Below are 24,602 nucleotides of genomic sequence, written 5' to 3'. Positions count from 1 at the left end.
GGAAACATATTCATATTTTGTATTTTCTTACATGACGTTGATGATAATAATAATTATTTAACCAACTTTGATATAAATTAACTTTGATGTACTAAATTTAAGAACAACTGCACTTATAAATATACACAATTGAATTGAATTTATTATTGGTTTTACAGCAATAAATGATAATTTTTTTGAGTATGAATAAGAAACAACATAAATTTTACTTGTCTTCATGGCTTTGTGTTCTTTTCGTACGTGGTTTAATACAAATTTATTCTCCTAATTAGAAGGTGAATTTGTTAATTATGATCTTATATATATATGTAGCTTTGTGTTGAGTGTTGTTTTTTTATTTCGTGGACAAGGTGATTGGCTAAATTAAATGGTGTTTTCCTTGATTGAACCCATTGAATTAGATACACAAACTCACTGAATTGCTGCAAGAAAAGAGAAGCATATGAAAACATTGAGAGTTGTTCTCAGGTTGGGATCGGATGATAGCAAACATGTTAAATAAGAAATTTTAGATCAATTAATAGAAGAGAGGGTTGTAATGGTGATATTAAGCGCCATGAGAAAGTCTCTAATACTATTTTTTGGAAGAGAATTTAACTGGAAAAAAAAACATTATCTGGCACCGATTCTAGTGAAAGTAAAGGAACCAAGAAGAAGCACTCGATTGATAATCAAAGAGATGATTTTGAAAATGAATCCAACAACATCAATTTTGGTACAAAAAGGAAGCATAAGGAAAACAAAATGTACAAGAGATGATTATGTTCTAGGAAGGTAATTAAGCAACGAATCTATCACCCCGTTTCAACCAAGGGAAAATAGGAAATTAAGTGTAATCTACATCAAGCTCTATCCGACTAACCATTTGAGACAACCATCAAAGTTTGAGACTAAATTCTTGTATTGCTGGACTATACTCAATAATTAAATGTCATTCAACTGGTATATATAAGAGCAACGAAAAAAGAATTAAGATTTGATTAAAAGTATTTAGAAAGTATAAAAATGATAATATTTTAACTAATAATTTTAAAGATGGTATAATTATGCATCCAAATTGGATCACATGAGTTGATCGGTTCTCAAAAGGCTGAAAACAACCAAATCGCGAATTTCTCCCTTACAAAATCCGTATTTCCTCAACACCCCCTCTCTACAAAACCCCAATTTTTCCAAAACCTTCTGTGATCCCTCATTTTCCACCTCAACCATCGCCTGAACCCTAACCAACTCTGGGAATTGTCTCAGCGCCGCCGGAATTGCCGCCCTCAATGCTATCGTGGCTATCCCTTGTCCCCAGTGCTCTGCAGCCACCGCATAACTGATATGCGCTCTACATTTCTCCTCCGATTCTGGCTTGAAAGAAACGTACCCGACGGAACGGCCGTCCAGGCATATGGACCGCCGCCATTGATGGGGAATTGCGACCTTTTCTAGGTAAGTTAATGCTTCTTCTTTGGAGGTTATTGTGTTCCATCGGAGATAGCGGGTTACTCTTTCGTCGCTGGCCCATCGGAGAAAGTCGTCGGCGTCGGAGAGATTGAACGGCCGAATGGAGATTCTTGATGAGTTCATTGATTGGAAAGGGAGGCTGTTGTTGTCGGAGGCTTTGGGGCTACAAAAATGGTATCGATTTTCATAGAGAGATTCGCATTTTAGCCTTGACGTTTATTTGGGTGTTGGGCTAATTTTAAATTATTTTTAAAAAAACAAAAGTTATTAGTTAGCTTAAATTAAGTGAACAAACAAAGCAAAATAATCCACATCAATTCACAAATTGCAGCCATATGAGACTTGTAGTCCACTCCAAGCAAATCAAGTTTGACTTCTCCATCCAAAACGATAATTCCTCACACCTTCTTCTTCTTTTTCTTCCACTTTCCCTTTCTATAAAATCCCCATTCCACACCAGCATAACAGTAAATAACAACATCAATTCACAGCCATGGAACTCACTCTCCGCCCACTAGATCTCACCGACATCGACGACTTCATGGGATGGGCAACCGACGAGAAAGCCGCTCGATACTGCTCTTGGGAGCCCTACCAGGACAAATCCGAAGCCATTAAGTTCATCAATGACCAAGTCCTTTCGCACCCCTATTACCGGGCCATCTGCGTCGATGGTCGTCCAGTCGGCGCGATTTCGGTGATGTCGAACACGGCGGCGAGGGACAAGTGCAGGGGCGAACTGGGGTACGTTTTGGGGTCAAAATTTTGGGGGAAAGGGATCGTTACGGCGGCGGTGAAATTAGTGATGGAGAGGATATTTGTAGAGTGGCCGGAACTGGAGAGGCTGGAGGCGTTGGTGGATGTGGAGAATTTTGCGTCTCAACGAGTGATGGAGAAGGCGGGATTTCAGAGAGAAGGTGTTCTTAGGAAATATGGAGTGCTTAAGGGGAAAGTTAGGGATTATGTTATGTTTAGCTTTCTTAAAACTGATTTTGTATCGTAATTTTTCATGAATTGATGATGATGATGAATGGATTATGGAATTACTAAAGCTTAGTTATATAGATTATGATACATTCCTATTTGTGACTATTTGCATTCAACTATGATACAGCTTTCATATTTTGATATATTAGATAAATGATGAAATTCTGATTTAATTTTTTTTCTTCCATTTTAATAATTCTCACAATGACAAAAGGTGACATGGACATGTGAAAATCACATTAATGTATTTTTTAGCTGTTTTTGTGCATTTTCACAGGGAGAAATTCCCAATTTAGTCTTCACGTTACAATATTTTTTTTTACCAAAATAAATATTTCAAATTTTCATCAAAATTAAAATCGAAAATTGACGATGTTAAATAGATATTTCAACAACGTGGATGAAATTTAAAAATATTTGAATACTACTTTTGTCTCTATTTCGTTTTGATTCCGTCAAAATGTTAGTATCATATTTCATTCAGTCAAATTGGTTGTTTTTGTAGATTATGTATCTTTGGTTGCTTATGAAGCATTTGGCAGAGATGGGATTCTTGTATAGTGTGTATTTTATGTTGTAAATGTTAAATGGATTATGAAATTATTAAAGATAGTAAAAGATTGAGTATGACAAAAGGTGACATGGCCACTTAGAATAGCTTTCAATTACTATGACTAGTAGATTTCAATAATAGGAGCTTGTAATAGCTATCAATTAGGTTCGATGTGTTCTTTAAATCTTGACTGGGCCGAGAACGAAGGCCCAATAGCAATTATCTTACGTTGCCGTTTGTCCATTGAAACCCTATTAAAAATTGAAATTTACAAAACTAGCCTTGAAGTTGAACAAGAAGAACAACCCTTCTTCTTCCTCATTTCACACTCTGACCAAAAAAACAAAAAGCTACTCCACTGCAAAATGGATCCTCTCTCAGCTCTCCGAGATTTCACCATTCGAGGCGAGCTCGACAAAATCGTCCGAGTCAACGACGAGTTCCGTTTCGCCTCCGATTATTCCTTCCCTTGCTCCGTCGAAACTGCTTACCGCTCCAAACAAGGCAATCTCTACACACTCGAAACCCTCGTCTATTACATCAAGAATCACCATGTCAAGCACACTGAGTACCTTCAAAACGCTCGCACTCAGGGAATTACTTCCGTCACTTTCCCTGACCGGAAGCCTCTGCTTGATTATCTTACCGGCAAGGTTTCCTCCTCCGACGCCATCGAGTTTCTTGTACCTCAGAACCCCAAGTTTCCCGATTTGCCCTCTGTGGATGAGTATCGTCCTGAAGACCCGGTGATTGTTGGAGCAGCTATGGATGCGGTTGACGAGGACGATGGTTTTAAGGATTCTACTAATGTTGATTATATGACCATGATTAGGGCTATTGAGAGACCGTTGAAGGATAGGGAATCGTTGTTGGAATGTAAGAATAGGAATTTCTATAACGTGCTTGTGATGTCGACGAAGCGTGAGGAGGAGAGGCAGCGTCTTGAATCTCAACAGAGGAAGGATGGTTTGGTTGCTAAGAGTAGGCTGATGGGTTCTGATGACAGGGGTTTGGTGGGATATGGTGATGATTTGGGTTATGATGCGAATCCGAAACCGAAAATGCATTTGAAGGGAGGAAAGATTGGAGAAGGTGTGCCTATAATTCTGGTTCCGAGTGCTTTTCAGACTCTGATCACAATATATAATGTGAAGGAGTTTTTGGAAGATGGTGTGTTTATACCCACGGATGTTAAGGTTAAGCAGATGAAAGGGGCGAGGCCTGATTGTGTAACTGTGCAGAAGAAGTTCAGTAGGGATAGAGATAGAGTGGTGACCGCGTATGAGGTTAGGGACAAGCCTTCAGCTCTGAAATCAGAGGACTGGGACCGTGTTGTAGCTGTTTTCGTACTGGGAAAGGAATGGCAGTTCAAAGATTGGCCTTTCAAGGACCATGTGGAGATTTTCAATAAAAGTAAGTGAACTATTGATCTCAAATGGGTTGATTTTGTTCCTTGATATTCTGAGTTTGATTGGATAATAAGTTAGTCTGTGATGTTAGACTGTTAGTAGAGAATTGTTTTTGCCCATCTGGTCGTACAGAATTTGCTATTAAGAAATGCACAGATGTGCCCATCATAAGTTCAGAACTGTTCTTAGAATGTCTTGTTAAACATGGTTTGGGACTGAAAAGTATTGATATGGGTATCAAATGTCTTGCAGTTATTGGATTTTATATGCGTTTTGAAGACGACAGTTTGGAATCAGCTAAGAATGTGAAGCAGTGGAATGTTAAAATTATTTCGGTAATCTTCTATTTCCCTAGTCCCTTTTCCCACGTGTTGCATTTTCCTAAATCTTGATCTGGCTGTGGTTTGGGATTTGAAGTTTGAAATTCCCCTTCCCTCTTGTACCTATTTCTGCTTAGCCACCCCTTCTAGTTAGTTCCCTATTATTCGGTTGCAATGTCGTATAGTAATTTAAATATTGTTTCCCTTGCAGATTAGCAAGAACAAGCGGCACCAAGATAGAGCTGCAGCATTGGAGGTGTGGGATAGGTTAGAAGAATTTGTAAGGTCACGGTCTCATTCTTGATGTGAATTCCATGGTGCGCCATTTTCTTTTTCCCTTTTTGCCTGTCACTTGTTAGGGAAAGTCCTTGTTTGGTGTCCTGATACTTGTACTGAGTCTCATTCCAGTTGTAAAATAACACTTTTAGGAATTCTTAATGAGAATTACTGAATTAGTTTATGATTACACAAGTTGAACTTTTATCTGTTTTTGGACCTTTTTGGTTCTGCATACCGCTGTAACTCTTTTTCCACTGGAATTGGAAAATACGCTAACGTACATTTCCCATCAGAAATTAAGCATATACTATTACTAAATAAATAATATTAGCACTATGACAATTGACTCATCCATTAACTATTACTCTAAAAGAATTTTTTGTTTTTTTAGTTGAAGTAAAGTAGGAACTTCTTTTTTGTGGCCGTCATTTTACAGATTGGCGATGACAAATAAAAAGCTTTGTATAGGGGTAAAACTCATGTATTTCCTTCTTTTTCCGCTTTTTTGTTTTGTTTTGTTTTGTTTTTCTTGATTATGATTTGCAAATCTCCGAGTGGCCTGAGAGGTGACCAATTAGATTCTATGGAAGAGTGAGTTAGGAACTTAAATATGTGTGAGTTTATAAAGCTTACATGTTGGTGGTGAGACTGTATTTTTATAAGTAAATGTCTATCTCGAGAACTGAGTCTTGCAACTCAGAAGTTTATACAGGCCGTAGCTTGTGCAATTTGGAAATTCATATGTTGGTAAGTAAACCCAAATATCATCCTGCTTGACTTCACAACTTTAAGCAATACAAACTAGTGTTTTCAAGGCACAATTCTTGCTGGTGGTGACTGTTGATCGATCCCTTCAGGGCCACAAGAGATAGGCTTCACTAAGACTTTCTACCCCTTCCAACTTTACTCATTTTTTCCTCTTTGGTGACACAAGCAATGACTGCAGGAAGGTATGCATTTTAGGCTGAGAATTTCCATCTTAATCCATCCTTGCTTCTGTTTCAACCATCAAATTTATCCGAGCAATTTGTTTCTTCCTTCTTTGGCTTCAACCTTAAATGTAATTCTAACAAGTTTTTTCACTTTCATTCTTTTGATTTGAGGCTGACAGTTTCTAATTGGCAATGTTAGTGGGGGAAATTTTTTAACCCTACTGCCATGGGATAACGAGTTGGCTCCAAGTAAGAATTTATTAGAAATAGTTGTATTACACTAGCAGGATTTTATTATGTCAATGGTTATTAAAAAATGTAACTTTGTTAAAATTCATTTGTAGATGGTTCTTTTCTCTGCTTAATGTTTTTATATATCTTCTGTTTGTAATCACTGAGGAAGTGAATTTATTCACAACTATTTTAGTCATTCATTCCATTCATTCATTCCATTCATTCATGTTACTTAATCATGTATTTTATTGTAGACATTCATTCCATTTACTCACAAGCACACGATCATGTATTTTATTCAAAAGAATCTCTGATACAATACAAAGTTCATGGAAACAAATGCCAGATGAGGAGAATATGAAGATAGAATAAAACACCCTAAACAAAAGGGATGCTTAAAATAATGGACACTCCAAAAAATATCTAAATGCAATAAATGACCAGCAATAAACCAAACTTGTAGAAAAGAGGCTACTGATAAGATCAGTACAACTTGAAAGCTGAAGCATATATAGAAGCCAACAAGATGGAGAATAGTAGAGGTTTTGACATATGGATGGAGCTTCCGTCTGATGAGCCATTGTCTGTCGATGGAACAGTCTTAGATCCAGTTCCTGCACAAGCAGTTAGGTACTTTAATTGACCGTGTGAATGAACTGACCAAGCATACAATTAAAAGTATTTTCTTTTATGTTTATACCTGAAGGAACATTGTTTGAAGAGTCTGGTGCACCTGCTGGAGAGCCGGCGGGAGAATCAACTGGCAAATTTTCAGGTATCACAAGTTAGCACTTTAGATAGAGATTGATAATAGTTCATATCTTCATTATCTATTAATAAATAGCATGCAGCTGGTGATAATTGGTATGCTTACCATTGCAGCTGCTGACAGATGGAGTCTGAACGTTGCAAGCTTGGGGCAGAGCTAGGGCCTGTGTTTGGTTGATATTCACCCCAAGCGACGAGCCACCACCATTCAGGACCTGGCACAAGCACTGTGGATTTGAACGGACAACATTTGAAAGCTGTGTGCAGCATGATTGTGATGGGGTAGAGGAGTTCCCTGTAATATAATTCAGGCAAGGCGCCATGCTGATCAGCACATTTGTACAGTCAGACTGTGCAGCTGCTCCTGCCCAGTGCACAGCAACGATAACCGCAACTAGACCCACCACCATCCTTGTGTATTCCATTCTGCTATAGAGGACTAATACAAAAACAACTTCTTGGAATGGTAAAGAGGAAAGTTAGTTTATTTGATTAGAACTCAGAAGGTAAGAGAGTTTGATTTGTGAAATTTTGGAGGAGAACTGTGTGGTTTTTGTAGGGAAATGGAAGGAAGAAAGGGACAAATTGGAAAGAGGTTTGATTTGGTGAACCACTCTTCCTACTTTCTTAACAGTTTTCTTTGTTGGAACTATTGGAGGATTAAGCTATTCAAAGATTGAGGCTTTGAAACCTAATAGTGCTTGAACTTGGGAATTGTATATGGAGGTCGGCTATCATGGTTACCAACTCCTTCATTAGAAATAAACTTAGAAACTTAAGAGTCAAGGTTGTAGACTTGGGTGGCTGATGTTTAATGGCGTGAAGGAAGCGTAAGACTTCGATTTTCTGTTAAAAGACTAAGATTTTCTTTGTTTGGTCAATGGACATCCAAACTCTTCGAGAAACTTTTGCTGTGTGTTTAGACTAACGATTGGCATTAATTTCAGAGAGTATGATGTCAATAACAAAGTAAAAGGAACAGACTCCCTGTTCACTGATCAAATTGGCTCGGCCTCGAGTTGGATAAAACTATTATTAAACCTTTTCTTGTATTTTTGTATATCGATGAACTTATTCGAAATCTAATGTGTTCAAAAAGTTGAAAGATTAACCTTCTGTTTGTGGTAACTGATTTTGTTTTGGTTTTTAGAAAACCAAATGTATTACTTTGAAATCTGTCTTCTTTTAAAAAGAAATTTTAAAACATTTTTCATTATAATTTTTAAAACGAGTTTAGTTTAAAAAATAAAAAATTGAATTAGTTACTGAACATTTAGAAAACTAACAGACTAATATATTATCAAACAGTCCTACATCATTATGTACTGGAAATTGAAATTTTGATTGTGATTGAATTGTTTTGCTGTTATGACTCATAACTATGACGAATGGTAAAATGTTTTCATTATATACAATATGGTTATACTTTTCAATGAACGAACTAAGATCGAATTTGACAACTATTAGTGTCGTTTTTCTTTTTGTAGTTGTTAGAATCAAAATTGAACCAACCAAAATCAATAAATCTATCTAATAAGATTAGTTTTTTATATATTAATATTTTATAAAACTGAACCAGGCTACCTAACAAGTATATTTTGAACCAATCAAGACGACTTATTCAGAAACTTTTCACATCAAGTAGAATGACTTGGAAATTGGAAGTCAAAAGAATTTACCTTTTCAGATGGTTCTATTTGGGACGTAAGCTAACTACATAATCCTAAATGGCCTAAAGGGTAATTCAGAAAAGAATTGAATATTTTTCATGCTCTCTATATCAAACATGAAACTTAATCTTGGATTATTTGGCTGAGAATTAGAGAAATAATTAGTATTTTAGTTCAATGGTCATTGTATACTCTTTCCCTTAAGATTGGAAGTTCAAATCTGGATGCCACACCTTAAGTTTCAGTAAAGTTTGTAACCTCCAAGATACAGCCGTAATCGATTTGAGCTTTGCTGAAGCCTTATTTCAAGCATTCTATCTTCTGAAAGTGGTTGCTGAGGTAGTTGAACATCAAAACCAAACTCATGGCTCTCTTTAAGTCTCTTCTATAAATTACTTCATCATCTTTTCCTCTTCATTGCAACCAACTTCCAAGTCCAAAACATCCCTACGTTAGCATACGCTTCCTAAAGAACTATCCCAAATGGCCTCATTCGTTCTCCTCACTCGAACAATTCCGTTGCTCGCTGTAGCTTTTGCAGTAGTAATTCTTCCAGCTTCAGGCCAAATCAATTCACCCTGCAGTCCCTCCATCATCGCCCGCTTCACTCCTTGTATGAACTTGCTCACAAACAGCACAGCAAATGGCACTTCACCAACTGCTGACTGTTGTGATTATCTAAGGTCGCTCACCGGCTCAGGAATGGACTGTCTCTGCCTCATTGTCACTGCAAGCGTTCCCTTCCAACTACCCATCAATCGATCATTGGCGATTTCTCTTCCTCAAGCTTGTAACATGCCCGGCGTCCCTGTTCAATGCAGAGGTACAAGTCCAAATTTTCTCGGAAGATGTTTGTTTTTATTCATTTCTCGCATATAAGTTGATAACTTGATGTTTATTTTGATTCCTTTTGCAGCCTCTGCTGCTCCTATTCCAGCTCCAGGTAAATGTGCTATTCCTCAAAGAATTACAAGGCTGAGCTTTTTTTTTTGGGGTGAAAGATAATTACAGTCTATTTTATTCTTTTTATAGGTCCTATTCCACTTGGTCCAGCTCTTTCTCCTGAAGCTTCACCATCTCCACAAGGTTGGCTGTGATATATTTTACTCTTGGCTTTGTGTTCGAAAAACTTGTGTTAATCTCCAAATGCCATGATTTCTTGATTAGGTTCTGGCATCCCTCAACCTGTCACGCCTGCTCAGTCACCGGAAACAGACACTACTGAGTTTCTAACTCCGCCTTCAACTGAGGGAGGAGCTGAAACTCCAACCTCAACCACCGATGCTGGCAATGGGATTTCACCGGACCTGACTCCCTCATCTAGCACCATGCCTTCTTACAACTTCCACCTTCTGGCGTTGGCATTAAGCTGTGCGGCTTTGAAGCTAAGCTAGATGCATATAGAAAATTTGTCGATTTATTGGTTCCTCCAAGATATATCTTTGTTGATTTATTTGTAAATTGTGGGGTTATTCTTTTGAGTGGAATGGTTTCATGAGGATTTTGGGCTTTGAGCTGATTGTTTGTATACCTTAATAACAGATATAGAGTGTTGTTAAATTCTTCAATTTATTGTCCCCCAAATTAAAATAATTTAGAACCTTCGATAATAGTTAATCCTCAAGCACTAACTAGCTTAACAAGTCATTATGAAAAAGAAGTCATAAAAGATACTTTGTTTACCACCTCCTCAAAGATCTCATTTGATTTCTGTTACCCATCAAGACAACTTGGTAAACTTTGACTAAAAGATAAAGAAGCAGAATTAGGGACCAAATCAACATATAATAGTTATGAAAAAGCATAAGACTCTTAAGAGGGAAACTAGGATGGTAATTTGACCTATCGAAAAAACCAAAAAGAGTAATCTATTTAGACTTAGGCCGTCAAGAATTCAAGCAATGAGAAAAGCAAATTCTTTGGACAATGAAGCTGATTTGTTAAGATCTGGATATTTACCAAATACCACACTTTTCAGATTCAACATAACAAAGAAAAAACGAACAACAATTTCTTGCAAGGCCAACTTAATTAAGAATCTATCATAAGTAGAACATTTGACATTCAGCACAGCAGATGATAAATCAATCTATAGTTCAAATTGTGTTCGTTTGTTCATGTATTCAGGAATAAGAGACGTTAACCCCAACATAACTCTATCAAAACGTCTGAAACTAGGGCACCTACGAGGGTAAAATACACCCTGCTTGTCACCCATACAAAGTTAAGAAGACAGAAAGAAAAGCAAGCCTCTGCTGATATAACATTTAAATCTTAAGCTGAAGGAACACTAACTCCGTCCTTGATGGATTCGCGCCAAGCAACCTCCCTTGCTCCGTTCTTGTCTACAATTTTGATAACGAAATTCGGTGGAGCGACAACAAGCCTGGACCTGATCTCTAGTATGCATTTGTCAACCAGATCAATAGCTTCTTCTTCTGTCATGCCGCTGTGGTAGTGTCTGTCCATCATGGCGAGTGAAAAGTAAGAACCATAACCAAAAGCTCCCTTTTCAACCTTGTGAAGGGTGGCAATATAGTCAACGTAATAGAGGGATGGGCCGGTCTCCTTGTCATATCCCGCCAGAAGAATGTTCACGGAATATGGATTCTGAAAATCAAAAGCTCACAATTGAAATCAGGCTGTCCTTCAAAATTATAGCCTAACCAACAATTCCATTTCCCATGACAGCAAAGAGCAATGATGCAAGGAATCTTGTGACTTATCAACCCAAAGTTACGACTCATTCACAGGGTTCATTCATAGATACATCAAAATGCAGGATTATGAGTGGAATAGTGGATCACTTATTATTATGCTCTAAGCAACAAAGACCACATCAGAACTCTTCTTTTATGGGTAAAAGCTCATTTGTAGTGGTGAAACATAATAATTGGTACTTTGACAAGCACACAACTCACTTAACATAGAGCGCAAGTACGTTAACTAGAACAAACTTTCACGAAAGTCATATTAGTATTCTATAAAGTTGTCATCACATCATATGCCTTACTCTTTTAGAATCAATCCAATCTCACCCACCAACACATCAAATTACATTGGAACACATGTCTAGCATAATTTAGGGGAATTAAATGAAGTTACAAATCATAAAATCCATAAGAAATCCCTAGAGGCTGGAGCAAGAAGTAGACTACAATATGTTAAGTTCATTATCAACTTTCTGATTTAACAAACACCTTCCATAATGGTAAGAAACGAACCATTCAAATGACAATACCAAATCGAAACATGATATTAGAGAAATACACAAACTTTGGCCTGCCTACACTCTACACAGCTGGATACAAGAACAAAAGCACAAGTCACAAAGTGTTTTAAGATACAACATCCGGAGATTGTTATCAGTCTAATTGTTCTGTCATTATGAAGCATTGTTAAAGATGACAGAAATCAAGGGTTTTCCTAAGAAAATCAATACAATATTCTCTCGCTCTGCATAAACATTTAAACATTCCTAAGCTCCAAAAAGTAGTAAAGTTAGATTGAAGACAACTATTCGTATTCTACCATCACAAAGGAATGATTAGAACCGCTTAAAACCGCTCCAATGCTAAGTCAAAGCCCAGGATCCACAATTCCCAAAAATGAAGACTGAACTATCATCAAATAGAAGTTTTACAATAACAAGAAATGATATACCTTCCGTAAGGCGGTAGCGAGTTCAGAGCGAGTGAAGTTAGCAGCAGCAGCAGTGGTTAAAGGGATACCATTTCGAAACTGATACAAAGCCACATTCTTCTGGATATACTCCGTGAACTGAACCCTATTCAATCACAGAAAATGAGAACGTAATTGACAAAAAGCAAACGATTAGAGAGAAGAAAAAAACACACACACAACAACAAGAAGATTTGTATGAATAGAAATCTAAAAACCTATCGCCAGGTTCGCCGCTAGCTGCGACGAGCTTGTGAGAATCGAGGACCATGATCTTGTCCTCGTTGGATTTGTGAACCAATATACTGTGCACCGCCGATGTATCGGCGGCCACGATGACGAATCCATTGCCAACAAGTCCAAATACGCTCTCCATATCTTCTTTGTTGTTGTTGTTCTTGAAATCGATCTGGGTTTTGAAAGCCTCTGTGAAATTTGGTAGTTCCCTCTTCTACAATTATGCTTTACAACGACTTGAAGAGCAAGTTCTCTCTTTGGGCCTTTTTTCTTTTCTTTCTCTTTTTATATATCAATTTTTAGATTTAAATCCTTTTCTTTTTCCAATTTTCCTTTCATTTATTTTTAATTATATAAGTGTTTTAGTTCATATTTTTAAATATAGGAAATTTATGCAAAGTATTATAAAATATAATAAATATCACAATTTATCAACTATTAGTTATGTAGACTTCTATCTCTATCCTTATAAATGCAAATGAGAGTCTATCACGGTCTGTGATATATAAATGGGGGTTTTAAAAACTATATAATAAACATGAAAAATATTTATATTGTATAAAACGATTTTGAAAACAGAAAAAATTGAACACACCCACAATGAAAAATACAAAAAAAAAAAAAGTCTTAGTCAACATGCGATTAATCGGCTACATATGCGAGTGTATTTTTTTTTCTAAATGATCATGATTCATGATCATGTAGGAAATGATACATAGTTGTGTAATTCTTTTTAACTATGAGAAATATATACACCATGCTAAATGATCTTGTTGACTAAGTAAATGATCATTTAGATCATATCAAAGTGATATTTAAACGATATTGATATTCTAGAAGAGAAGCGATAAGAAAGAAAGAGAAGATGAATAAATGGCAAAGAGAAAGAGAGAAGTGAATAATTGTCGGCAATATCAAGGTAAAATATGAAATTTATGACAAAAATTCATTAAGAGGCTTATGAGCTTTTAAATTTTGTTACACGAGTCATAAATATTTAATCTAAATAAATGAAGACATTTTGCTATATTTATAAATATCTTAAATTATTTTATCACGATAGAAAAGTTGCAAATATAACAACCTAGACTAAACTAAATATAACAAAAGTTTTGATAACAAAATCTTAAAATTTAGATTGTAACTTCTATTAATAATAATCTAATATCAATCTTTTGACAACTATCGATAGTTTGGGTTTGTTTTTCCCGCAAGGATGACCCATTGTTAGAGGCCTAAAAATTTGATCCAATTTTTTAAAATATGTTCTTTTAGTTTTTCTACCATTTGCTTAGTCTTAGTCACGTTGGTTGGAACCTCACTTTTGCTCTTTTAACCTAAGCATTTTGAAGAGTGTGAGTAGGAGGAGTTGGGCAACTCCCCCACCCTCTTTGACACAACCAGTTTGTGAATCATATTACTACAACATAAATCTTTATATTTTGGTGTTTATATATATATAGGTTATATAAAAAAGTATAACATTATTTGTTATATATTGCTTTTCTTTACAAAAAGATTCATTCACAACAAAATAAACACTACTAACTTATTTAGGTGAACTAATATGATTTCCTTAGTCATGGTCTCATTTTTTGGCATAAATTTTCAAAATATAAAATAAAACTCACTTTATATTTTGGTAAACTAATTTTAGAATTACAATTTCCTCGAGTTGTATAAGCTATAAGTTATTCCAAACAACTATTCATATTCACACACTACTTTACTAGCACCATAATTATATTCACATATAATTTGAACAAAGCAAAATAAAAAGAACACAACTATTATTATGATAATATTATTTATACATAATTTTTACACTGAAGCCCTAATGATCTTACAAAAAGCTCCCCTTCTTAAGACAAACTCCCAAAGAACAAAAAAGAAAAAAAAAGTTCCCTCCTTTTTTCATAGAATTTCATTATTTATATTCATTCATAAGCGTCGCCTCTTATTTATTACCTTCATACCTTTCTTCTTCTTTCTTCCTCTCTTCTTTCACCCTTTTTAGAAGTAACCGGTCAGTTTCAAAATCGACAACAACGGGGTTCTCTCCCTCGACCTTCCACGACCTCCTTCCGGCCCTTCTGTGAAGAAAGATTCTTTCTGGCTTTTGAATGTCTCTTCTGCCTGTTTTCCTTCTACGTTGAAGGCAAGTTCTTTCGCTTCCCTGTCTACTTCGTTCATTATGTTCTCTCTCCCTATGTGAGAATATTGGATTACACTTTAGCTAAATTGTTATAATTTATCTGGGTAAAATTGATTTTGGACAACTTACCGGCAAGGAAGTTTCTTTTATTGTTTTCGGCATTGATTCCAAAGCCGACCAAGCGGAGATTTTCATTAGGAGAAGCCATGATGGCGATTGGATGACCGGCCGGGATTACGAGTACGCCACCCTGTGATAGACGACCGGCGATTCTTTCGATTCGGCTGCTGCTTCTTTCATCTGATCGTTCCCTTTCTTCTTCCCTTCTCCACTGTCGTTCTTCCTCTCTCCTTCCTCGTTGCCACTGGCTTCCTTGTATGTGAGGGCAGCCCATCTCGTATGATCCAGTTCCTTTTGAAACAAAGACAACCCATGTGGCTCTCGAGTTGAAGTGGGGCACCATCATTCCACCCTGAAAATGAGGTTATTGAGTTAACTACAAGAATTTCGTGAATTATGTATTGAACAATTGTTGATATCAAAAGGTTGTTTCAATACTTGTTTGATATCAAGGACAGAGGTGGCAACGTCAGTTCTACGGAGTTGCGGGAACTCATCAGGGCAAGCCTCGTACATTTGACCATATTGATTGTTGTAAACAGGGGACTGGCTTTCTAGCTTGATTACAGCTCTAGCTCCTTGACCACCTTTTTTTACGGAAGTGGCACGCTGGCTCAACGCTTTAAGTTGCTCTCGTGAAGCCCTTATGATTTTTCCTCTTCTTTCGCTTTTTTGCTTGAATATCCTCTCCAGTCTATCGCGTGGAATCTGCAATATCATTTAGACAGTTACATTGCTTCTTAAAATCTTTCGTCTCCATTTTGAGAAATAGTATGGGACTAACGTTTAGAGCAGCTTCGAGAACATCATTGCTGAAAACGCTATAATATGCTTGAGATTCACCTCCGCCGGAAAGATAATCCTACAACGTAAGTAGGAAGCTTTAGTAAAAGGCCAATGAAACATCATTCAACTCTTAGTAGAGGAATTCCCAAACCTTGAATTCCCCAGGATTGTTGATGGGCTGAATCAATTTTACGATTTGGAGTTCTTCATTTTCTTGGTTTGCTAAGTAAACAGTTGTTCCTGCTGGAATCGTTATAACATCTCCACATTCAACATTATAGGACTCTTTCCTAGTTTCCTTTTTTTCCTGGACAATCGTAGTGATGGTTGCTCTTCCTAAAAAAGAAAAGAAATAAACACAAGAGTGTCAAAAATAATCGAACGTTCATTTTTACATAGCCAAAAACATGGGGAAAATATTACCTTTTACAACAAGAAGAACAGATTCTGCATCTATATGGTGAGGGATGATGAAGGTCTGAGGGCGGGCCTCAAGAATTGCTAATCGCTGGTTCTTAAGTCCTTTCAAAAGCTCCGACCTCTCTGAAAACCTCTCTAGCACCCTCCACTCGCCTTGATCGGATCTGAACCTCGATTGGAACTGACGCTCCTGAAAGTAGTAGGGATTGTGGCTCTGTTCTTGCTCTGTCCATCGAGTCTTCACTTGATTGGCACGGCTTCTTCCACCATGTTGTCGTTCCGATTCTTCTCTTCTACTTATCTCCTCTTCTTGTCCTCCTCGTCTCCTCTCTTGAGACCCCCTTCTTCCATGCTCTCTTTCCCATTCACGTTCTCTTTGTTCCTCCTCTCTTCGACGTCGCTCTTGCTCCCTGCGCCAATCTGGGCCTCTTTGGTTTTCCTCTTCATCCTCCCTTTCGCCTCTTCGTTGGCGTTCTCGGCGTTCTTGCTCCTCCTCTCTTCGACGTCGCTCTTGCTCTCTGCGCTCCTGCTCCCTGCGCCAATCTGGGCCTCTTTGGTTTTCCTCTTCATCCTCCCTTTCGCCTCTTCGTTGGCGTTCTCGGCGTTCTTGTTCCTCCTCTCTTCGACGTCGCTCTTGCTCTCTGCGCTCCTGCTCCCTGCGCCAATCTGGGCCTCTTTGGTTTTCCTCTTCATCCTCCCTTTCGCCTCTTCGTTGGCGTTCTCGACGTTCTTGCTCTTCTCTTCGACGTCGCTCTTGCTCTCTGCGTTCCTGCTCCTTGCGCCAATCTGGGCCTCTTTGGTTTTCCTCATCTTCCTCCTCCCTCCTACCTCTACGTTCTCGCTCTCTCTGTTCTTGCTCTCTACGACGTTGTTCTTGCTCTCTCCGTTGTTCCTCCCTACGCCTCTCTTCTCTTTCACGCTCAGGATCTCTGTCATTCTCATCGCGACGACCCCTACCCCTCTCGCGTTCTCTCTCACGTTCACGACGACGTCGTTCTTCCCGCTCATGTTCCCTCCGACGCTGCTCCTCTCTCTCTCTCTCGGGATCTCTCCATTTATCCTCAACATCCTCCCCCTGCTCTTGGTCCCTCAACCGTTCCTCACATTCCTGTTGACACCTACGTTGCTCCTCCCCTCCTTGCGGCTTCATCACTTGACACCATTGTCGACAAATCTCTGTCTCCTTTTGGTTCACTCCACATTGCTTCTCGCAAGCAGCATACTCATCCAGATTCTTCCCCTTCAACTCCTGACACCCGTTCACACACCCATTGTCAACCCCAACCCCGCTGCCAAGGCTCTCACCCTCAGCACCCAAACCAACAGACACACAAGCAAGAAAAAGAGTAAACGCCAACAGACACAAACGAAACTTAACTTTAGAAAACGCCATGTTTTGAGACCCGAGAGATGCCCTTCAATGCCACTTCCTCAATCCCTACTTATAGTACTTAAAATTTCATGTACAGCAAAGTAGTGAAATTAAGGTAACATGTTGATTGCCGAGTGTCCAATTTGGCAGAGATAGATGTGGCATATATGCATGGAGAAGATTAGATGTGGTGAAAAGACGCCAACAATGAATAGTACAAGAAAAACAACAGATACAGCTGCAAATATTTGTTAAAATGGAGAGTGTAGAACCTGATGTGGAGCAAGGAGACAATTAAAGAGATTGGGGGAGACGACGCGGCGATGGGGAGAGGCTTTTGTTAGACACCTCAATGGCAACGTGTTAGATTGCATGCAAAATGGCTTCTCTATTCATAAGGTATTTGGTTCGAAAACAGGGCTACCTTCCTTCATGTGCGAATCAAACAAAAGAAAAAAGGTTGGCATAGTGGATATATATTTCATATACGTTAGTGGGAATTATAAGTTTATAAAATATTGGCCAACTTGGTCTTCATCATCTCGAGGAGAGTGAGTAATGAGGATCGATTTGTGAGATGGTTATCTTTGAAGAATTTGATATTTAATTTATTACTATTTGGTACACAGTGATTGAGAGTATCTTATGTGGTTTATTAGGAATACTTCAATTAACAACGTTACTACAATCCTTAACAACTAAGATCCTTTGGTATTTTCTAAATAAACACCCCCTTCAATCTTTATTACAAACTTCTTTCAGGTAAGTGTTGTCTCCAATTACCATACATCAAATCAAACATGGTTAAAGTATCTTGCTTGGATAACTATGATCTAAAACATCGTTCTATAAAAATAAATTATTTAGCTTCGTACGGAGACTAACTGATGAGGCCAATCATAAGAGCTAAAGAGATCTACTCATCGAAATATGAATAAATATCATGAAGGTCGATCGAATATTTTGATTAAGAAGACATGGAGGTTGATCCATAAGATTAGATATGATAGAAAAATTATGCTTGTTGTGTGTTCATCTATTATTTTAACTACACGTGCTTGGATCCACTAATGAAATTAACTCGATCCTATTAGTGTTCGAGGTCAAACGCCGCACAAATGTAGTGGAGGTTTTCTACTTCACACAATGGTTCGCTTTCTCGCAAACATATGGTTGGTTTGCTCTTTTTTTTATCGACTCCTTTTTTAATTTTATAGCATACTTTTTCATCAACTAAATACTTTATTTTTACAAAACTAGAGATGTTTTTAGAATAGAGTAAACTATATAATTTTAGAAATGATGGTTGAAAATACAAATAAATAAACTATAAACATAATATTCAATTAAGTACTTATTTATTTTACTAAAACTCAAAGGTTAAAAAAAATAAGTTACATTTTGATGATAAACATGTCAAGTTAGATTTAATATATTTTTTTTCTTTTCAATTTTCAAGATAAGATATATGATTTCATGATTATATAATATATAGAAAAATGGTCAAAAAGAGGAAAATAGATCAAATATTCACTAATAATTTTTTTTTTATATGAAGTGTAAATAATATATTATCATTATTATTTTTAAATAAACCCCATTATAGATGTAAAAGTTTAGATAGTATATTGTCTTATATACCAATCACTAAGTCTTTCTATTTCTTAACTATTGAACTTAATAAATAATAAAAACAAATTAAAATTTTGGGTAATAAGTTAATAATAGAATTGACAATGTAATTAGTCTTATTTTAAAGGAATTTTTTAAAAGATATTAGATTTTATAAAATATTTATAACATTCTATAATTGATAGTCATATCAAATAAAACATTACCGTTAATAGAATCCAAAATTTTGTTATAACTCGTAAATATTTTAATTTATTTTATTATTTTTAAAAATGTTTCCATTTTAAACAAATAAATAGTTAGATATTTAATAGTAAATCTGATTTATTTGAAAATTATTTATAATAATAATTAATTAATAGATGGGATGAGATTGAAAGCAGGAACAAATTTATTAAGGAAGGGGTCACGCGTTCTCCTCACATCATCGATTTTTGTATTTTAATATTAATTTTAAAGTGTTAAATTACAATATATGTTTAATAATATTGTATTGTTATTAAATTTTTGCCTCTCCCAGTCTCTAAAAAAAAGTTACAAAATTCTAGTTTCGACTTTTGCATACTATAATTATTATTATTTATTATTATTTTGTTAGGGAGGATATATATCATCATTTAGATATATTGGTAATTTCCAATATTGTCAAATCTTTTCTTTTAATTTATAATAGAAAATATAAAATAAAGAATTAGACATTTTTTAAGTCTAAAAGACTACGGAGGCCTAATGCAAAGACCAAGCTAGAGTGAAGGACAACCCAATAGCTACAGGCTAAAGCGAGGTCCACTCGTCAACAACCCAAATTAGTTAACTCATAGCCATACTTAGGTTTAGTCAGCTAAAGATCATATGACGTAAATCATAAGTTTTTATCTCATGATTAAACTAAATGGTAACGACAAATATTCATAAATATGTAAATATGATATGATTCATAAGGTTTCTTTTGTGGTTAAATATCATATATAATAACATTTTTTAAAACTGAAACAATAACATTTGGACTTCAAATTGAACTCAAATCTACAACCTAACAATAGAAGATATTAATATAGTGGTCAATCAAAATAAAAGTTAAAGTTTATTTTGTGTTCAATCTCCTAATTATTTTAGGCTTCTAGGCTTGCCTACCTTAGCTAAACTAGCTAGTCAAGTTTTCCAAAAGTTAAAGGTACTTTAGCTATATTGTTGCTTTACCGTCTCGATTCCAACTAGGTAGAGCTACCAAGTATATTACCTAGATTAAGTTCTTTATGGTACTTTTCAATCTAGCAAACTCTCTACTTACTTGAACTTAGGTTAACTTTAGTCTTAGACTGGAGGTTGTGATTAAAGTATTTTAGCTTAGTTAGTTGTGGATTAATTTTAATTATGAGAATCTTAGTAAAGTGACTAAGAAAACTTGTGCATGTCTTTCCTAGTGAAGGCATACTACATATACCCTTAACTTTTTTTCTTTAACTATAAATAACAATATTTGATACTGAATAGTTTTTAATTATAATCTTCAAAATGACTATTAGCTTCTTTTTAAGTAAATGACTGGTAGTTTAATTTGATTATTGGACTTTATGAAAGGCTGAAAGGCCTTACCCTATATGGATTCCTATAATCATAAAGCTCTTCAAAGCAATAAATCACAAAGGACCACAGATGGATAAGCCACAACTCCAATCAACTTTCAATGTCCAGCCCAAACATCTATTTTCAAGGCACATTTTGTGGGGGCTATTTCCATAATGGCAGCCTTTTAAATTAGCCATTATAGGAAATTTTTCTATTCCTATCAGAATCACTCAAGTCATTTGTTCATAACGTAACAACCAGAACAAAAACAGAAAACTATTTTCCAAACAAGTTTACAACTCGATCCAACATTGAGCGAAACCGAAACTAGAATGGTGTTTCAAACCAAGTAAGAAAATTCAACATTGAGTTTCTGTGAATTCAATGTAGTTTTCATCCTTCTTTCAGGCCTTGATGACAGAATTTTACAAGTTTGACCTCCCACTCTGACTGAACCTTAAATGATGTGGGTTTACCCTTTTGTATCCAACTTTTCCATGCTCCACAAGCTAAAGATGAGCATGTTTTGACAAAATCATAATACAATACTGCAAGAAATGGCAGCATTTGGATGTTTAGCAGTGTCCTTGTTTTGTGGATCCCATAGACAAAGACAGACAATTCTGCTTTTAAAATTGGCCTGGTGGTGTCAAATTGAGAGATTGATTAGTTATTATTACAATTCCTTGTTTTTTTTTCTTTTTCTTTCTTTTGCCTTTAAGCCAACCAGTGGGAAGGAATTTTGAGGGTATTAAAAAAACCAAAAGAAAAGCTCTTTTCTGAATCTTGGTTTCCATTACTGCCAAAACCTGCAACTTTGTCTCCTGCTTTCTTTTCTAGTTTTGTTCATTTGCATTGCCATCACAGGCTGGCTTGTAATGAAAAAAATATATATATCATTCTTTATTCTTATAAAAATGGGAAGGGTGAAAAGAAGAAGATGTCATGCCTGAAAACAATCAACAAACCCAACTTTTTAGAGTAAAAGTAATGAAATGCAGCAGGAGAGAAGGGGGAGAATTCAGAATTTTCATACTGTAATAAATAAATCTTTTTCATTAACTTTTTCTTCTTTTTTTGGGGGGGGTTTTCACCTCTTTCACTATGGTAATGACTATCATACATCCACTGATTTTTTGCTCTTTTTGGATTTGAGGAAAATGAAAAAAGAAAAGGGAAAAAAGAGTGCTACAAATCATTCATTTGACTACCTTTCACTTGTATTTAGCAAACAATGTGTATTCCTAGACAGAAAAAGAATCAAGAAATGAAGGGAAGAAAAAAATTAAAAAGAGGGCAAAAATATTAGTCAATCCACATGGCGTTGCTTTACTGGACGAGTTTATCCAATCCTGCAAAAGCAAGAAGCTTTTCATGATTAGAGCATGAAGAAGCCACAATTATTGATTAAGTACAGAAGTAAACAGCAGATCCTGTGGGAATGGCTTAATGGGTGTAACAATCATTACCTGAAAGCTAAGCGTCGTCGATTAGGAGACCGAATTATGCAGGTTGTACTAAAAGTGAGTAAACTCAGGAGGCAGTAGCAGCTAACAAGATATGATGACCAAAGGCATAATGTGTTGGGAAAGAAGGTCAGTGAAATTAGCTAACCTAAAGGGAATTCAGAATGAGGACCTGATAAAAGAGCAAAAGCAATATGAGACAAACAAATTGAGACCCCACAACAGAAACGAGAAAAATATTTCAAAGAAAGAATGAGGAGAAAAGAAAAGTAAGGGCAAGAAGCATACTTTTTTGGACTATGGGCTATGAAATGTCTCCATCAGCCTTCAAGGATGAGCTCCACCACCATCTGGGACCAGATTTGGCAATCAAATCAGATAACTTTCTTGAGGGTTGAATTATGGAAGAGTGGAGCAAAGTTTTGAAAAGGAGACTCAAAACAAGTCCTAATCTAGTTTGTAACTGATTGCCGCAAGACATCATTCACTTTGGGGGAGGAACCTTATTGGAAAATTTTCTAGGATTATGATATACAAAGTTTCGGGTCAGCCAAAAAAAGATAGGGCAGAGTGGCTTGAGCTATAAAGGTTGGTGAAATGGGGGATAGCTTACGTTTAAGTTCTTCCACAGGCCTCACTCTATTTATGGCTGGATTGTGGAGCCATATGATCTCACTATCAGAAAAAGTTGAGTTCAGTGTATCCATGTGCGTAAGGGAGAAGCTCCTCGACCTCAATCCTGGAGCTCGAATAACTCATGCTTTTCTTCAATCTCCCTCGGCTTGACTCAACCTCAGCCCAAAACACTCCATAAACCGGTCTATGATCTGAAAACCTAGACTCTCCACGGACGTATGATAACTGATGGAGGCCTTCTCCATGCCACAATATCCGATCACACCTTCATAAACAGAATACTTAAATCAGCACGCTGTATTAATAGAGAGAAATTCTTGTGATCACTTAATAATCCTACATTGCTAATGCAACAATGAATTAAGGTTAAATAGGATGACTTGCGAGATGGACATACCAAGCGGGTTTACGACGTTTCTCTTTTGGGTGAGCACCTTCCCCTGCATATCGGTCTGAATTTGTCGAATACTTGTATGTGGGAGGAAAATAAATCTTTCCTTCATTCCATCCGGAAAATACACGCCCACGTCTTTGTTCGATTCGTAACTGCATAGGATAATAGTTGGTTAATGCTTGGCTGAAAGCTTCTCGTTCACTAAATAACTACAAGTAAAAACATGCATGCAAATTTGGTTCCGAAGTTATGTAATCATACCTGATCCTTCTCAAGCAATGCCCTCCAGTTTTGCATCTCTACGAGAGCCTTGGCAGAACGGTATGAAAGAGCGATCCGATAGTTTAAATCCCCAAGCCAAATAACGCGACTGCACAATAGCTTAAGATGATCAGAATCAAATGAAAATTAAAAGCCCTCTAACTAAGTTTGGTTGCGGATGTCCCTGAGCTCCAATTTCGTGATAGGTGAAGACAAAAAAAAACATCTTACTCGTGCTCAAGGATTGTTTCTGGGGATTTCTCGTCGCTGCTTGCACCGTGAACTCGTGGGAACCTTGTCTTCTTAAGAATCTCCATTACATCTGAGTTTCTTCTAAGCTCATCGCCTTCTTTCTCTCCAGATGTTAAGTGAGTACAAATGAAGCAAAAGCTTGTCTGATGCAAAGACATGCTGACAGAAATTGATCCCTGCAGTTGATCAAAACTTTATTACGTACAATTAACTAAAAAACTTCAAGAAATGGATTTGTTATTAATATCCAACAATTGATACCTTATTCCCAAGGTAGCCCATCAATCCTCTACCAACACAAGAAACTTTCATGTTTCGCACATGATCCCTCAAGTCACTTTTTACCCATATTGTGAGAAATATCCCAACCATTTGTTTGCTTGCAACTAAGCAATATCTTGAATTTCCTGGCATTCTATATCCACCATCCTGTGATGAAGAACCACCATGGGACATTGGTGAAAATAAAACAGTGCTTGGTGACTCCCACGGAACATTATCATCGTCTGATGATCCCCATCGTGAGCAGTCGCTAGGCCTCGAGTAGTCACTCGGCCTGCAAAAGTCGCTTGGCCTAGAGTAGTCACTTGGCCTGCAAAAGTCACTGGACCTGGAATAGTCACTTGGCCTTGAGTAGTCACTTGGTCTGCAGTAATCACTTGGCCTGTGACCCCATCTGAAGTTAGGATCAAAATCACTTGACCGATGACCGAAGATAACACGGTCGCATACACTGAACCTTCGATCGAGTCGTGGCTGTGGTATTGAAGGATCATCCATTCGCCAGCTGTTAGTAGTTTGAAATGATCGGCGATGGAAGAAAGATGAATTCTTCTGCCTAGCAGACCCCTCAAAATCTGCATTTAATTCCACGATGGGTTTCGGAATCGGAGAAGGGGTATAACATGAATTAACACCACTCGTTCCTGGAAGATTGTTTAGAGTTTTTCGAATGAGAGCCTGCCATTTTTTAGCAGGGCCATTGTCTTCTGCACCCAGTATATTACCAGCATTTAA

At 36.8% G+C, this 24,602-nt stretch overlaps 8 protein-coding genes across 9 annotated transcripts in view; 3 read left to right on the top strand and 5 right to left on the bottom strand.

Moving 5' to 3' along the window:
* Positions 1–989: 989 nt before the first annotated feature.
* LOC101219695 (uncharacterized N-acetyltransferase p20) lies at positions 990–1,634 on the bottom strand. The gene has a single exon (XM_004134391.3). It carries the CDS (start codon positions 1,573–1,575, stop codon positions 1,063–1,065), a length of 513 nt encoding a protein of 170 aa, XP_004134439.1. The 5' UTR covers positions 1,576–1,634; the 3' UTR covers positions 990–1,062.
* A 206-nt stretch (positions 1,635–1,840) lies between these two features.
* LOC101205310 (uncharacterized N-acetyltransferase p20) lies at positions 1,841–2,542 on the top strand. The gene has a single exon (XM_004134085.3). The coding sequence runs from the start codon at positions 1,946–1,948 to the stop codon at positions 2,453–2,455; it is 510 nt and encodes a 169-aa protein (XP_004134133.1). The 5' UTR covers positions 1,841–1,945; the 3' UTR covers positions 2,456–2,542.
* Positions 2,543–3,294: 752 nt separating this feature from the next.
* On the top strand, positions 3,295–5,204 carry LOC101205070 (protein CDC73 homolog). The gene is made up of 3 exons (XM_004134084.3): positions 3,295–4,405; positions 4,654–4,736; positions 4,933–5,204. Exons 1-3 carry the CDS (start codon positions 3,358–3,360, stop codon positions 5,023–5,025), a joined length of 1,224 nt encoding a protein of 407 aa, XP_004134132.1. The 5' UTR covers positions 3,295–3,357; the 3' UTR covers positions 5,026–5,204.
* Positions 5,205–6,432: 1,228 nt separating this feature from the next.
* LOC101204822 (non-specific lipid-transfer protein-like protein At2g13820) lies at positions 6,433–7,870 on the bottom strand. Its single transcript, XM_004134083.3, has 3 exons — positions 7,041–7,870; positions 6,867–6,926; positions 6,433–6,780 (listed from the first exon to the last, which is right to left on the bottom strand). Exons 1-3 carry the CDS (start codon positions 7,357–7,359, stop codon positions 6,650–6,652), a joined length of 510 nt encoding a protein of 169 aa, XP_004134131.1. The 5' UTR covers positions 7,360–7,870; the 3' UTR covers positions 6,433–6,649.
* A 255-nt stretch (positions 7,871–8,125) lies between these two features.
* LOC101219453 (non-specific lipid-transfer protein-like protein At2g13820) lies at positions 8,126–10,172 on the top strand. The gene is made up of 4 exons (XM_004134390.3): positions 8,126–9,427; positions 9,521–9,547; positions 9,637–9,690; positions 9,772–10,172. Exons 1-4 carry the CDS (start codon positions 9,088–9,090, stop codon positions 9,996–9,998), a joined length of 648 nt encoding a protein of 215 aa, XP_004134438.1. The 5' UTR covers positions 8,126–9,087; the 3' UTR covers positions 9,999–10,172.
* A 442-nt stretch (positions 10,173–10,614) lies between these two features.
* LOC105434835 (proteasome subunit beta type-2-A) lies at positions 10,615–12,819 on the bottom strand. The gene is made up of 3 exons (XM_011652667.2): positions 12,504–12,819; positions 12,268–12,391; positions 10,615–11,214 (listed from the first exon to the last, which is right to left on the bottom strand). Exons 1-3 carry the CDS (start codon positions 12,659–12,661, stop codon positions 10,879–10,881), a joined length of 618 nt encoding a protein of 205 aa, XP_011650969.1. The 5' UTR covers positions 12,662–12,819; the 3' UTR covers positions 10,615–10,878.
* Positions 12,820–14,295: 1,476 nt separating this feature from the next.
* LOC101219218 (vicilin Car i 2.0101) lies at positions 14,296–17,933 on the bottom strand. Its single transcript, XM_031881885.1, has 6 exons — positions 16,007–17,933; positions 15,735–15,919; positions 15,582–15,659; positions 15,236–15,505; positions 14,807–15,149; positions 14,296–14,729 (listed from the first exon to the last, which is right to left on the bottom strand). The coding sequence occupies exons 1-6, from the start codon at positions 17,394–17,396 to the stop codon at positions 14,536–14,538; spliced, it is 2,460 nt and encodes an 819-aa protein (XP_031737745.1). The 5' UTR covers positions 17,397–17,933; the 3' UTR covers positions 14,296–14,535.
* A 3,670-nt stretch (positions 17,934–21,603) lies between these two features.
* The window catches only part of LOC101204583 (type IV inositol polyphosphate 5-phosphatase 7), a 4,748-nt gene continuing 1,749 nt past the window's right edge, over positions 21,604–24,602 (bottom strand). The window contains exons 6-13 of one of the 2 annotated variants that reach the window (XM_004134082.3): positions 23,847–24,602; positions 23,565–23,761; positions 23,334–23,442; positions 23,076–23,224; positions 22,656–22,943; positions 22,331–22,392; positions 22,046–22,214; positions 21,604–21,928 (exon numbers count right to left, since the gene is read on the bottom strand). The exon at positions 23,847–24,602 is cut by the window's right edge and continues 19 nt beyond it. In XM_004134082.3, coding sequence (XP_004134130.1) covers positions 22,721–22,943; positions 23,076–23,224; positions 23,334–23,442; positions 23,565–23,761; positions 23,847–24,602 — 1,434 coding nt within the window. In that variant the 3' untranslated portion in view covers positions 21,604–21,928; positions 22,046–22,214; positions 22,331–22,392; positions 22,656–22,720. Of the gene's footprint in view, positions 21,929–22,045; positions 22,215–22,330; positions 22,944–23,075; positions 23,225–23,333; positions 23,443–23,564; positions 23,762–23,846 lie in introns of both variants that reach the window. The other variant, XM_011652665.2, reaches the window with a different exon arrangement.

The sequence above is a fragment of the Cucumis sativus genome, chromosome 3 (genome assembly GCF_000004075.3).
Source record: "Cucumis sativus cultivar 9930 chromosome 3, Cucumber_9930_V3, whole genome shotgun sequence".
NCBI lineage: Eukaryota > Viridiplantae > Streptophyta > Magnoliopsida > Cucurbitales > Cucurbitaceae > Cucumis > Cucumis sativus.
Note: the sequence above shows the minus strand (reverse complement) of the source record. Positions and strands in the feature narration are given on the sequence as shown.